The 13,657-nt window shown below is 39.0% G+C and overlaps 1 protein-coding gene across 1 annotated transcript; it reads right to left on the reverse strand.

The window, feature by feature from the left end:
• Positions 1-142: 142 nt before the first annotated feature.
• Positions 143-13,246, reverse strand: LOC108892003 (inhibitor of nuclear factor kappa-B kinase subunit alpha-like). Its single transcript, XM_018689410.2, is given in 23 exon segments — positions 143-1,346; positions 2,016-2,115; positions 2,576-2,712; positions 3,709-3,856; positions 3,963-4,068; positions 4,151-4,200; positions 5,332-5,441; positions 5,529-5,564; positions 5,566-5,591; positions 5,706-5,857; positions 6,846-6,969; positions 7,220-7,322; positions 7,648-7,842; positions 8,906-9,041; positions 9,158-9,265; positions 9,890-10,014; positions 10,235-10,324; positions 10,413-10,501; positions 10,616-10,685; positions 11,060-11,177; positions 11,440-11,534; positions 12,125-12,243; positions 13,097-13,246. Coding segments are annotated over 22 exon segments (2,289 nt in total). The 5' UTR covers positions 12,230-12,243; positions 13,097-13,246; the 3' UTR covers positions 143-1,280.
• Between the last annotated feature and the right edge of the window lie 411 nt (positions 13,247-13,657).

A 13,657-nucleotide genomic window follows, 5' to 3' on the forward strand; every position in this document is an offset into this window, starting at 1 on the left:
CTGGCAAAGACACACTGATGTCGAAATGTTGATCTGTTTATATTAAGGGCAGCAAATAAACACTACGTTCAAGTCCATTTCCCCCTTGGCTGTCTGCGAACTGATTCAGTTCATCCAATTAATTTTCTTTCCTTCAACTTCCTTTCCTTCAACACTCACAGGAATGTTATATTTCCATCATGTTTTCTACATGGTTTTCATTTCAAAATGTTTTCAATTTTTCTTTTACTATTTGACTAGTAGTGCAAAACCCAAAGATATGCAGTGTACTACAACGTAAAATCGGTAAAAGAGGCAAATCCTCACACTGGATAAACTGGAACCATAAAATCCATGAAATGTTTTGGTATTTTTGCTTAAAAATGGGCATAAACAATTAATCAATTGTCAAAATAGTTGCAGATTACGTAGCTTTGTACGACATGAACGCAGCATAAACCATCCAGTGAAATAGTATGTGCACGTAAATAAGACTCATAACTAATTTTTAAAAAGACAGATGTACAGTATAGACATTGTATAAACATGATGGCCAGCCACGTCTGTCACAAATATCATGACAAAACACCTCTGCCTATGATATATAACACTTTATTTAAAAAAAAAAAAAAAATCAAAACAACATGTACACAGAATCTAAAGCCCAGTATGTTGATAGTAAAATATATCTGACTGATTATGAGTGACAATAACAGTTTCCATCTTGTCATGACTGTAAATTCTGCAACAGTTTTGGCAGCCTCCTTACAGAGGATACATGGGAGTATCAAAGTGCTGTTTGCTTGATTGTAATTTCCTCCTTGACCCCTCATCCCACACCCCCGACCACTTCCTGTCTTTTCACGAGGCTGAACTAGTTTCCATGTTTCTGTCGAATACTCTCCCGTGTGATCAATCCACCTCAAACCTCCTCAAAACATTGGTGCTACAGTTTGCTCAATGTTGCAATAATAGTAGAAATAATATAATCAGTTTTTATGAGTTATGATAAATACTGTGCAGCAAAAAGGAAAAGTAGAGTAGAGACACGGCTTCATTTGTTTTCTCATACAAAAACAAGAATATTTCCACCATGTGAGACGACAGGGGTGGATAAACACCACTGAGCATGTGTGAACTTTTTTTTTTTTTCAAAAGAAGATCAAGAGAACTTTTTTTTTTTGGAGAGAGAGAATATCCCGAGTCCATGTACAACTGTACAATGCTTGGTGGCTGCGTTAACAGCTTACAGTCTTTAGTGTTACTCGGAGCACAAGCGGGATGGAGGACGCAAAAGGTCTTTACGCGTTTCGCTTTTTTAATTTTGTTGTTAAAGTTTCATATTTTGTCCAGCTCCAGTCTTGGTCCTTGAAAGAGGAAAACCAGGGTGTTAAGAGTTGAGAGGACATACCAGAGTTAAAGAAATGTATTTTGATAAAAAGTGAAAAGCAGCAACTACAACAGAATGAAGTACATGTGTGCAACACTTTTATTTCCAAAGGTTGAGCTAGGTTTGAGTTTTTTCCCTTTTTATAGGTTATAGGTTCCATTTCCCTTTTTTAATAGTTTTCTTGAATGACATTTTCCAAAGATTTTGGAAAAGAGTACATCACATAGTAGTGGATCATACTTACTTACACATTTTTGTATTATTTCACTGTAGTGGTAAACTCCACACATTCCCTCTCCTGTAATCACTTTGACCTGTAATCAGACGTGTTGTCAGTGGGAAAAAAGGCTCACGATCTAAATAATAAATCAGACAGATCCTGAAATCTGATCACCCCTGCTGTGACCTTGTGTTTCTGTGTCCTTTTTTTTTGTTGTGGTGTCGTTGCTTTTTTGATTATTTTAAAACTAAGAAATCAAAAATTAAGAATTGACAGCATGATCTAAGGTTGCCTTCGATGTCTGCTCCTTTTTTTGTTAAACAAAAATATTCTATTAAGTGTTGTCCTTTCTACATATTCCGTTGTCATTACAGCTACATTCCTAACACAAGTGTTGTATGGTAAACTTAAAACCAGTCAACTCACCACTATGCTCTTGGCCTGTTCATCAGCAGCTTCCTGCATCAGGCTGGTCAGCTGACTGAGGTACTTCTGGTTCTCCTGCAGCAGACGTGGGGCAGCATCACTGAGAAGAAAGACACACACACAGGGCCTGTTAGAGACAATTTAATCACATGAGAACTCCACCACATATACAATGTATTTATTATTTCCACACCTACAGGAAAATGCCATGGGGGGGAAAATACACTGAACTATAAAACCATGTAAAGCAGTATTTACACGACTGTACAGTCATTCACGCTTTTACATATGTTGCCATTCCCCTACAACACATAATGAACTGTTTTATCACTCATAAAAATGGTCAAAGGAAGTTATAGTCATAATATATCATATATTTAACCCTATGGCTTTTTCATGTTTCATAGACATGGGAAATAACACTGAATAGATGTAACTATAATTTTTTTACACACATAAATCATCCTTGGTGCAGTCTGGGGCTGTTAACACTAAAGTTGTAAAACATTAAAGTTGATCCATTTTTTAAAGGGAATACGTGCTTGTTTCTGATCAGTTACCTGTCGTTTGGCCCAGGTAGAGAAGTGAGAGGATGTGGGGAGCTAACAGGTTGTGCTGACTGCGACCACTGAGACACCTGCAGCAGGTTGGACGACTCGGGACTGGCTGCTATCGAGCTCCGTGATGAGTTCTGAGCCTGGAGGAGAGAAGGAGCGACAGAAAGAAAGAAATCGTACTGATACATGCAGCAATAACAAACTTTCTCCTAGAGAAGGAATGCAGGCAGCAGCACACCCTCATGCTGTCTTTGTTTTTAATTTAGAGACTAAGGGAGGTAAAGGAACAGAGAGTACCAAAGCTGAGGAGAAAATGTCATGAAGAGGAAGAGACAAAATGAACTAAAATGATCAGTCAATTTGCTGACTGACAGAAAATTAATAAGCAACTGTTAAGTGATTAACAGTTTGATAAGTGATTAATCATTTTTCAAGCAGAATTTTTAAATATTACCAAGTGAATATACATGACTTTTGGACTGTTGGTCAGACAAAACAAACAACATTTTTAAAAATAATTTTCAGACATTTTGTGGACTGAGCGATTAATCAGTCAAAGTAGAAACTGATGTACAGAAAGATAATAAAAATATTTATTAGTTGCAGCCCATAAACAGTGCAACATGGTTTTATTCCATTACAGCAGACTACTCAGATTATTAAGACAAAGGCGGCAGAGCCTGTACACAGATGAGTCAAAACAATATGACCATTCAACTGAATTTATTGAACAGACACTTCTCATAGTTGGATGTCGGGGAAATGAGCAGTTGATTTGAGCGACTTTGACAAAGGCCATATGGTGACAACCAGACCACTGGGTCAGACTATTTCAGAAACAGCAGGAACTGTGCAGTGTTCCCAGTCAGCAGTGGTGGGTACCTGCTGACAGCGATCTATCATGTATGGTCTGAGCTGACTGCCACAACATATTGTCCATCTCACCCTGCAGCGTGTGGAGCTGTAGACGGGTCACAGTGCGGGTCATAATGTTTTGGTTTATCTGTGTATACCCCAACAAGTGTGATATGCTGAGGTTCAATACATCTAACTTTTTTACTTTTTGCATCATACCCCATACTATATGTCCCAGCAAAATTAATCCAGCTGATAACAATCAAGGCAGAATAACTTACACAGGCGATCTTCAGTAAATGCCAAAACTCTCTCTGTCTCTTTATTTGCATCTGCATCACTGTGTTGTCGGCATCCTTGATGCTCTCCAGGGTTTTCTCAATTCGTGGGAACAAGTCAATGATCTTCTGTTTGCTGATCAGGATCTTACTGTTGAAAGGAGACAAGACAGGACAGACCTAAAATTATAGCATCAGGCTCACAGTAAGTGGTATTTTCATCTTAGACAATACGTCTCTGAGGATGTAGATCTTACCTGAGGTGGGTATACAGATCTTTGAGGACCTTGTCTTGGTTCTGGACAGTCTGGATGATGGCCTTCACCATCTCAGAGCTGTCACTGCTCACATCTGGCTCAGGTACTGAGAAATACATCAGATAAGTATTACTGTGATCATGTAACATAATATTTTGAACAGTAAATGAGATTTAAATATTTCTTACTTTTGCATTTCATCTTCAGTTGCTTGTAGAGCTCGATCGCCTTTTCTTCTCTGCAACAAAATGAATTTAAACATTTACAAGACTGAATTTTAGAGCCCTGTCAGTGGCCAAATAAGAGCTAACAGCTGTTTATTTTGACATCTTTTAAACAACAGATTATTGTCTGTTGCAGCATGTTTAAAATGCCACTGGGTTGGAGCTTGTCTTGTCCATCTGCTCCATCGAAAGTGACACCAACCAAAGCATTTACAACAGCACAGAAGAGGGTTTGTTTGTTTTCAAACAGCAAACCCTTTAAATCTTATCTAGCAGTGGCGAGTTGATGTCTGCTCCAGAAACAGATAACGATACCTCAATCAAGTGGGTGATCAACAGAGAATTTCTTTCGACAAAAAAAAGGAAAAGTAGACGAAGCAGAGTAACTTGTGTAAGCTGTTCATGATGGCTCAGCAGATTTGCATTAGCACTATTTCAGATTTTTACCAAAGTTCCAAAAATCTCCTCTTCTAAACCGAAATGTTCATCCTCAAACATAAACTTTTAGGAGAAAACAAAAGCAGCCCAAGCACAGCTCCAGCAGGTTGGGATCTGGAATCTATGTAGCTGCAATGTGTGGTTACATTCCTGAGAACTTGCATGTCTACTACAGTGCGACTATGAAGGTTTTGCATGTAACAGCTGGAGATATTGCATAACCTCTTCACACAGATGTATGGATAAAGCTTGAGGTGCATCCAAGGGCTTATAATAACATTCTGTCTAGTTCAATTCCAACTGAGGTTGTCGCTTGTGATCCTCCTGATTCTTTACAGTTTTCTGTCTGAGCTTTTAAACTGTCAAAACAAGTCAAAATGATTAATTTATCAAAATCATTGGCTAATGATTTGGTCTGAGGATTATAAGTTTGGTAATAAAGTGGAGAGAACTAGAACTATGCAGGACATTCTGTGCAAATTAAGAAAAAAAATCACCTGAATGTGGAGCTATCTCACAACAAAACATCTTTAGACACGTCAACTGACATCACCATCATTTAGCTGGGGAAAAAACATCTGTATACATCATTGTGTACAGCAGGTTTAAACCAGAAAACATGGGATAAAGTGTGTTGTGATAACTATATAGATGACATAATGTAGTGTATTATATATCTCCTGGGATCAGACTCCATTATCACTCACAGCTGCTCCATCTTGTCTCCTTGGCGTCGGGCGTACGGGCTCCTCTGGAGCTCCACTATCTCAGAGTGCAGAGCCATGATCTCATCATCCAAGTGGCTCACTTCTGCCACCTGCAGGACAAAACAGGAATCAAACAGCAGCTGTCACAATAAGGACCTGTACTGTTTTACAGATTTCGTTCTGTGAACATGCTTTACCTGTGCAAAAGCAGCAGCTCTTTCCTCATTCTCCTTGCCAAGCTTTAAGCATCTTTTCAGAGGCTTTGGACAAACACAGACAACTTGTCAAAACAAACAACATCTTGCTTGGTACTATAGAAGATATTCTCATGTTCATGTTTTCCATTAGACAAACAGCTGCCAGTGAACACTCACATATGCCATAGTGCATCTGATCGCTGTATTTTTCCAGGTCATACTGGATACTGCTCTTGAAGAAGTCGAGCTTGGCTTTCAGCTGCTGAGAGAAGCCAAACATACTGTTCTTACACCTGGTCAGGTTGGTGTTGTAGCGCAGGAGGCTCAACCTATGAAGAAGGAGGGAGGAGGAGACGATTAAGATCACAATAGACAGTTAGTAGTGACAGGCAGGGTGTGAGGGGAAAAGGTAATAATTACTTATAAGTAATAAGTAATAATTAATTATAAGTTTGAAGTGTTGTAATACAGTTGTACAGGGATTGTTTAAAAGGGTTTCTGCAAGTTAAATCCAAACTTTTTAAGACCTTTATAAGACCACATATAATGCAATTCACTATCCCAACAATTCAGCCTTAATTATTCAGAGCTTCCAAGTGTTATAGAACAATAATTCCTAAGGTATAATTAAGTATAAGCAACAGAGACAGTGTTTACTACAGATCAAAACAGCCTCCTGCGCAGACCAATACACATTTAGTTTACAGGTGTTTAATGTCTACCACTTCAACACCCTGCGGTCAGATAAAAACACTTCATAACTAGCAACATAGTTAAAACTTCTTAATTAAATTTAAGACTTTTTACCTTCCTAATTCTAAATACCTTCTAAAGTGAAACATGCTCCCTTTAATATGCAGACACACTGTGTTATAAGAGTCATGATCTTGACTTTGTGCATATCTTACATATCTTGCATAACTGCCTGTGACCTTATTTCTGTCCAGATAAGATGACTATACATGTATGTAAATCCTGCTTCAGTTATTTCCTGAATAGAAAATTTCTTCAGCAGACCTGTCATTGCATTTCCTGTATTTTTTTCAATCAGGTTTTCAAGTTTCACCTGGACTTGCTCTTTTAAAGGTCAGGTTAAGATGCATGTCAAAGTCACAATCTTTTAAATAAATGGACCAACATTTGACAACCACTACATTTAAGTTCAAGTGTTTTGATGCTGTTAAAGGTTTCTTTACACCTGGAACATTTCTAAATAGCTTATGTGTTAAAAAAACAGTTGAACCTTGCTGTTTAATACAAATATACCTCATGAGTTTTTGGGATAAAAAAATTCCAGAAGTCATTCATGTGACTCACATAGCAGCCCTCTGTCCTTGGAAAAGTCTGCTGTAGTCCTCCTTCAGACCGCAGATGTAGCTCACTGCTTCACCCCAAACCTTCTTCAATGCAACCAGGGGCAGCTGGGTCTTGGCCTCTTGGACTGCAAACGTTAAAACAAGACTCATCACAACTGTATTACATGGCATTAATACATGTAGTAGATTAAGTTGTTACTAGGGATGGTATTCATCATGGTAAAAATACCCTCTGCTATAGAGCAGACTTCACCCCTGTCAGCCTAACTGAAGCAAGAAGATGTGTGATGGATCTGTGCATTAAGGAACATTTAACAGTTTGCTTCATTTCACAAAACTGTCTCATTGACAGCAAATATCTTAAAATAAACTCACCAATAGTGTTGACTTTGTCAGGCAGCTGTCTGGCACTAAAGGGACCAGAGTACTTGGTGATGCTCTTGTCAAACAGGTAGACGATATAGCTATCCCACCCTCTCTGCACAGGAGAGAAGGAAATCATCAGTTACTGTATATAGACTGCAAACACCTTTTCCTGTAGCTCATTACTGGGTCACTCAAAGTCCCTCAACGCACATACAGTGAGTGTGGGAGGAATCATAATACCTGCAGATGCAGCTTTTTCTTAGTTTTTGCCTGAAACAAGTCTTTTTTCAAACCTATTCCTGTCTTTGTAAATGTTCCAGTGGGAGACATTTGCCACTATTTCCTCTATTAGAGTCAACAAAGTTTCACTCAAAGCTGCAGTGTGTAAGAATAACCTGACTGAGCATTTTTCACACAGCGGTCAATAGTCAACTTACCACTCCATCTAGGACACACTGTGCAGCGGGCTTCCTGGGGTCCAGTGACACGCCCGTCTCCTGCAGCAGCTCCTGGTTGACCACCTCGATCTTGGTCTCCAGCTCGATACGCTTCTGCAGACTGTGGAGACTCTCATCCGGAGACAGCTGGAAAGAGTGGACCTGAGCTGTGGTCATGTTCAGAATGTGGACGACCTGAAGGGAACAAAAGAGAGAAGCGGTTAGGAAAGGCACTGGTCAACTCACACAACCAAAAGATAGACTTTGATGTGTAAAATCAGTGCACTTTTCTTTTAAAATAAACATGGTTCCAGCTTTCAACAGATCCCAAACATTTCGGTGTCGACTGCCAAAACTCAACATCACCTCTACTGAATATACAAACAGAGAACCAAATATAGAAATCAAAATTTCTGTTGAATGTCCAGTCAAATTATTACTGCATGAATGTTTATGTACTCATTGACCAGACAGAGATTTAAATCAAAATGTAGTTTATTTCTTGTGCTGTAATATGTTTACACTACATATACGATTTCAGAACTTCATCTTCTTTAGTCAAATGATTTTTTTAAAATGGAATATCTTTTTTTCAAGAGCTTTTTGATCATAACACAAATCAAGAAAATAACAGATCAAAACCCTGCACACCTCATTTCCATGCTACACCTACACTCAACAAACAAACAAACAAACAAAAGGCAGCAACACAGAGAAAGTTAAAAATAAACTGAAGAAACAGAGAAACAGAGAAAGACAAAGGGTTGCTGCAGCTGTCTTCCATGTGAAGTTATCAAATCATAGTTTAATCAAAATTTAAATCTATACATGGGACGATGTCTTTAACACTCAACACCAAATCATTCAAATAAAAATCTGTGGGTCATAACTATCCTTTCCAGAGACCGGCAGAAGCCATGTTCACACAGCAATGACTGTACATACATACACTCCAGACATGTAAACATTCAGGTTCCACACACACAGCATTTTCAGTTCTCCTCAAGAAAAACACCAGAAACCATCAAACACTCAGTCAGAAAGGAAGAAAAAAGGTTTTGATATTGATGCTAAAACCCAGGTATTGTATCAGCACTTGTATAGAGCATTTTTAAAGAATACCCAGCCTTTGTAGTGACAGACTAACCATCAGCATTTTCACACAATCATAAAAAATGTCTGCCAGTTACAAGAGAATGGTAATACTGACCCAGATACAGCTGCTTCAAAAGCCCTGATAAAACTGCAAGTAACTCACCTTCATACTCAGTATCTGCTCCAGTACTTCAAAGCACATGGGTTTCTTGGTCTCGGGGTTCACTTTGCCTCCTCTCTGGACAGGATCCCACTTTAACATCAGCTGAAGCAGTGCCTCCATCGACTCCAACAGCGTCCTACAAAACAGCAATTTAAATATCTGTTCATGGAGAGACATTAGCGCCAAACACTGTCCTGATGTTCAGCTTCCAGGTATGTCATTAAATTGAGATTAAAGTTGCAGAGCTCCAACCTGCTGAGATTGTTGGGGTAGGGGAGGTGTGTGGAGAATCTGACTTCTCCATTCAAATCTTCTACAGCCATGATGTCTTTCGGACCTTTATTTCGCACTTTGCTTGCCCTGTGGATGACAGAAGACAGAAGAGACAGCATTAGAGATCAATATTCTTCTTTCTCTCACTTAGTTATTGGGGATAATCATACTCTCTAAACCCTCTAAATTTGGAGGTTTTGGGTGAATAGTGAAGTATGATGTTGTCATGGACTCAGTGACAGATAGCTGAGGGCTTCAACTTAAGCCCTGTATTTTTAGCCTATATCTGTTTACATTTTGGCAAATTGGCAGCACTAAAAGTATGCTGAATAAGTCACTAGCAGTCACTAGCAGAGTTAGAAGGAGCATCTTTTCCCAGTGATTTCTACGCAAATTTATGGTCATTTACTCATGATGGACATAAGGAATGATGATATTGGAAAGTCTAAGCCACACTGAATGTCTGTGTGTTCACATTCGACTGAGTTATGACAGAGAAGAGTGCGATTTTTGACACAGCTTGGGCGCTTAAGATTTTAAAGTAAATTAACTGCCTCTATGAGCGGTGTCGCTATGTTGATAAACAGGCCAAGTCAGCAGCCAAACTACATTGACCAAACTTCCTGTTGTTTTCAGATCACAGGCACAACTGACTGCTAAAATAAATCACTGCTGCACACAATTTACATTTTGTTTATCAGGTCAACTTACCACTGCACAGGCTGGAGGTTGTGCAAGAAAGGACGGAAACCACAACTGCATTCGAATATCATCGTGCCAAAGCTCCAATAGTCCACAGTCACGGTGTATGGCTTATTCTCAAACAGCTCAGGTGCCTGCAGAGAAAAAATGGCACATATCCACTTTGACTTTGATTTATGGCGAGTGATACTGACATTTTCTAGTGTTTATCCTAAGCTAGGTGCCTTAGCCTTTCCAGATTTCATCATTTGTGAAGGCAGGGAGAAGACAAAATAATTTTAATACTGTAGATTACATACAGCAAGATACATCTGAAGATAAAGAAAAAATTACTTGTTTGCTTTAAGCACTTACCAGATACTGCAGCGTGCCGACGAACGACGTACACAGACTACCCTGGTCCAGGTCTTTAGCATAGCCCAGGTCAATGATTTTGTGAACCAGCTTGAGAAGAATAAGTAAATGTGAGACCATTTCTTTAAGATGTACAGTCAAATAGAAAAGGCAGAAACCCCAAAACATGGCAGTTTACCTTTCCGTTGATGTCCTGCAGCACTATGTTTTCAGGTTTCAGATCTCTGTGTATGATCTTGTTTTCGTGCAGATACTGGATACCAGATCCTAGAGCAGGAATCAGTGGTTTAGCTGCATGATAAGGCTCTACAAGACTTGTCTGACTTTTAACATGGTGAGGAAAGAAGACAACAAAGAAAAAAAAAAAAACACTGGACATACCAACATCATTGAGTAATGAAAGCACTTCGCTCTCTTTCAAACCGCAGCAGTTTTCAGGTTTGCTCAGCACCTGTGATTACGACAAATGCAATTCTATCACGTGGGATGGACTGATAAGCTACAAGAAAATCTACTATGCTGTACTCTTCTGGGATTGACCAGGTTCACATGACACTCTATGATTATTACAAATTATAACATCTGTGATGCAACTTTGATCTTTTCACATTTACACTGTGGGATGAGGAAGCATGTTCATCCTAAGCCAGCTAAAACATATCTTTTTAAATTTCCTTTTGGCCCCTTTATACACACTAAACCAGCATTTGTGACTGAAAAAATCTGAACTTTTTTCAAAAGAATCTAAGGATTCTAGCATTATCAAATTCAGCTGGCTTATTGTGTGTGTGCGCTACAGCAGCGTCCCTTCCATGAGTCCCTCACCTTCCTCAGGTCTCCCCTGGAGCAGTACTCCATGGCCAGCAGTGGAAGATCATTTAAGGCTATGTACCTCATCTCCTCTGGGACGTCTCGAGCTGTCACAACATTTATGTGATTTAATCTGAGTGAGAAAGGAGGACGACTTAGAATGGCATTACTTTTTCAGGAATACCCACAGAGATTCTGCACAGTCATTCACTGATACAATGCATGCAAAATATCTCAGATATCATATTTCATCCAACTGAACGTCTGCAGTCTCTTCTAGGTAAAGAATAACTGTATAGATGTGTAAGTACGATATAAGGTTATCACTGCATAATGTCTTTAAATCAAAGTGATCTGTAGATAAACTGTCCCCACAGGAGAAAAGAAGTACAAACTTTTTCATGATCTGGATTTCTCTGCTCCATCTGTCCTTGTTCCTTGGCGTAAGCTCTAAACGGCACATTTTCACAGCTAGTTTTTCATTTGTTTCCTAAAAAACAGGCAACAGAAAAATCTGTTAGAACGTAAAACATAAAAAACTGTACCCATAGCAGTTTGTGTGGTGAAAAACTGTAAATTCGACTTCTGAGGCTTTTTTATTCCATTTACATTTCTTTTGTGGGGGCTGTTCAAACAGCTTCAGCTTGTGTTTTTTGAAGTGATTCATGGTGGATTTTGAGGTCCACTTTAGATCATTGTCCTGATGTAGAGGTCTGTCTCTTTTCACTTTCACTTTCTTTACTTGACTGCAGGACATTTTGACTCCAGAATTTGATGATATTTACTAGAATTCATTCTTCCCTCTAACAATGCAGCGTCTGCAAAATATTTGGGTCCCTGTGCAGAACAGTTGGCAGCGTGGGGTTGCTCAGCACTGACTAAGCAGAGTGTCCAAACGTTTGCACATACCACAATTACTGATTCATTTTTTTCTATTATTTAAGTTTATGAAATGAAAATAACAATGCTTTGACGCATATATTATACTGCTCACTTTCAAAGGTGTTCCCTTCTTCCATTTTAAATGCAGATGTATGTCATATGTCTGCAGTGTCAGGGGTTAAAGGGTTCAACACTCACATGATGTTGGTAGAGGTAAACATGGGCAAAACCGCCTATACCCAGCCTCTCTTTCAGCTCCCAGTCTCCGCAGTTCTGGTTCTGCCTGAAGGGAGGTTTCTCCATTGTTGTACCTAGACCTGCAACGATTGGTCAAGTGACTGATTAGCTGATAAGACAGGAAATCGCCAACTATTCTCATGATCATTTAAGTCATTTTTAAAGCATAAATGCCAAAGACCTGCTGTTCTTTGCTTCTTACATGTGAGGATTTGATGCGTATGTAACAAACATAATAGTAAAATGAATATCATTGATTTTTGATATGTGAAGCTGACACTGTCTGGGGGAAATTGGAACAGGTGTTTTCACTGTTTTCACTGAGAAGACAGCAAGTCGGAATAAGATACTAATGATGAAACACTCCTTAACTGCAGCTCTGGTTTTAATGCAAGCTTCGCTGAAATAAAGAAATGACGTCTAAACAGCGACAAAAAACCCAACGACAGCAGTAAAAAAAAAAACCAACACAGCTGTATTATACTGCATGTATTTCAAAGGCATTTGTGGCGATTAACTGGTCGCGCTTTTTAGAATTTATTCTGCCTAAAATACAACTGTCAAGCCCAGAGCCAGGGCTACATCCTGGAACAGGTAACAGGCTAACGTCAGTTTACTTTCGATGTCAGCGTAATAACGCTGTCAAATAGACGTTTTGTGGCGATGTGGCTCATACAACATCTATTCTTACACCAGACACATTTAACTAAGAGACAAGAGATATGAAAAAACGCACAGTGAGGGCATTATCTTTAAATCCTGGCTCCGTTGGCTAACTGCCGAACAGCTACAGTTTAGCCTCAGTCCAGGAAATAGCCTGAGCCGCTCACTAGCCTTCCAGCAATAGGAAATGAAGGCTTCGGCGACGGTAAAGTGACACCTCGGTGAATGTTTATGAGACGAGCAGCCGTTAAAAGGTCTGCTCAGACTTACTTGCGGATTTCTACGACGGTGTCATGAGCCGTTGTCGGTAGAAATGAGTCTACGTCTTGTTGTTTTCAGGTCAGTGCTGCGCCGTCAGAGTGTGTACTTTCCTACGTGATGTCACCAGAAACCCCGGCTGTGCTTCTTCGAAACGACCCCGGGCTACGTTCAACAACACAAACTGTTGAAAAATCGCTAAAAGTGTTCAACAACCGCCCAGAACAACGAAGTTCAGCTATAAATAGCAATGTAACAACACTGCTGTGATGTTTGACAAAGAAGAGCTTCAATGTTTTGTCATTAATAAAAGTGATACTTTTCATCAAAACACATGGTTTAACTTTTGGGGCTTCTCTATGTATAAAAAATACGCAAATAATAATTTTAAATAAAAATGCCAGTTATTTGATTGATTTGATTTGATTGATAATTTTGTCTTTAAAATGTTATAAAATAGTGAAATCTAACCAAATAAATTAAAGTCAACAGTCAAAAACCAAAGATATTCGTTACTATCATGTTTGACAAGAAAAACTTAAATGAAAGGCTGAATTTAGCAAAAACTTAAAT

This window comes from Lates calcarifer, linkage group LG23, assembly GCF_001640805.2.
Source record: "Lates calcarifer isolate ASB-BC8 linkage group LG23, TLL_Latcal_v3, whole genome shotgun sequence".
Taxonomy (NCBI): Eukaryota; Metazoa; Chordata; class Actinopteri; family Centropomidae; genus Lates; species Lates calcarifer.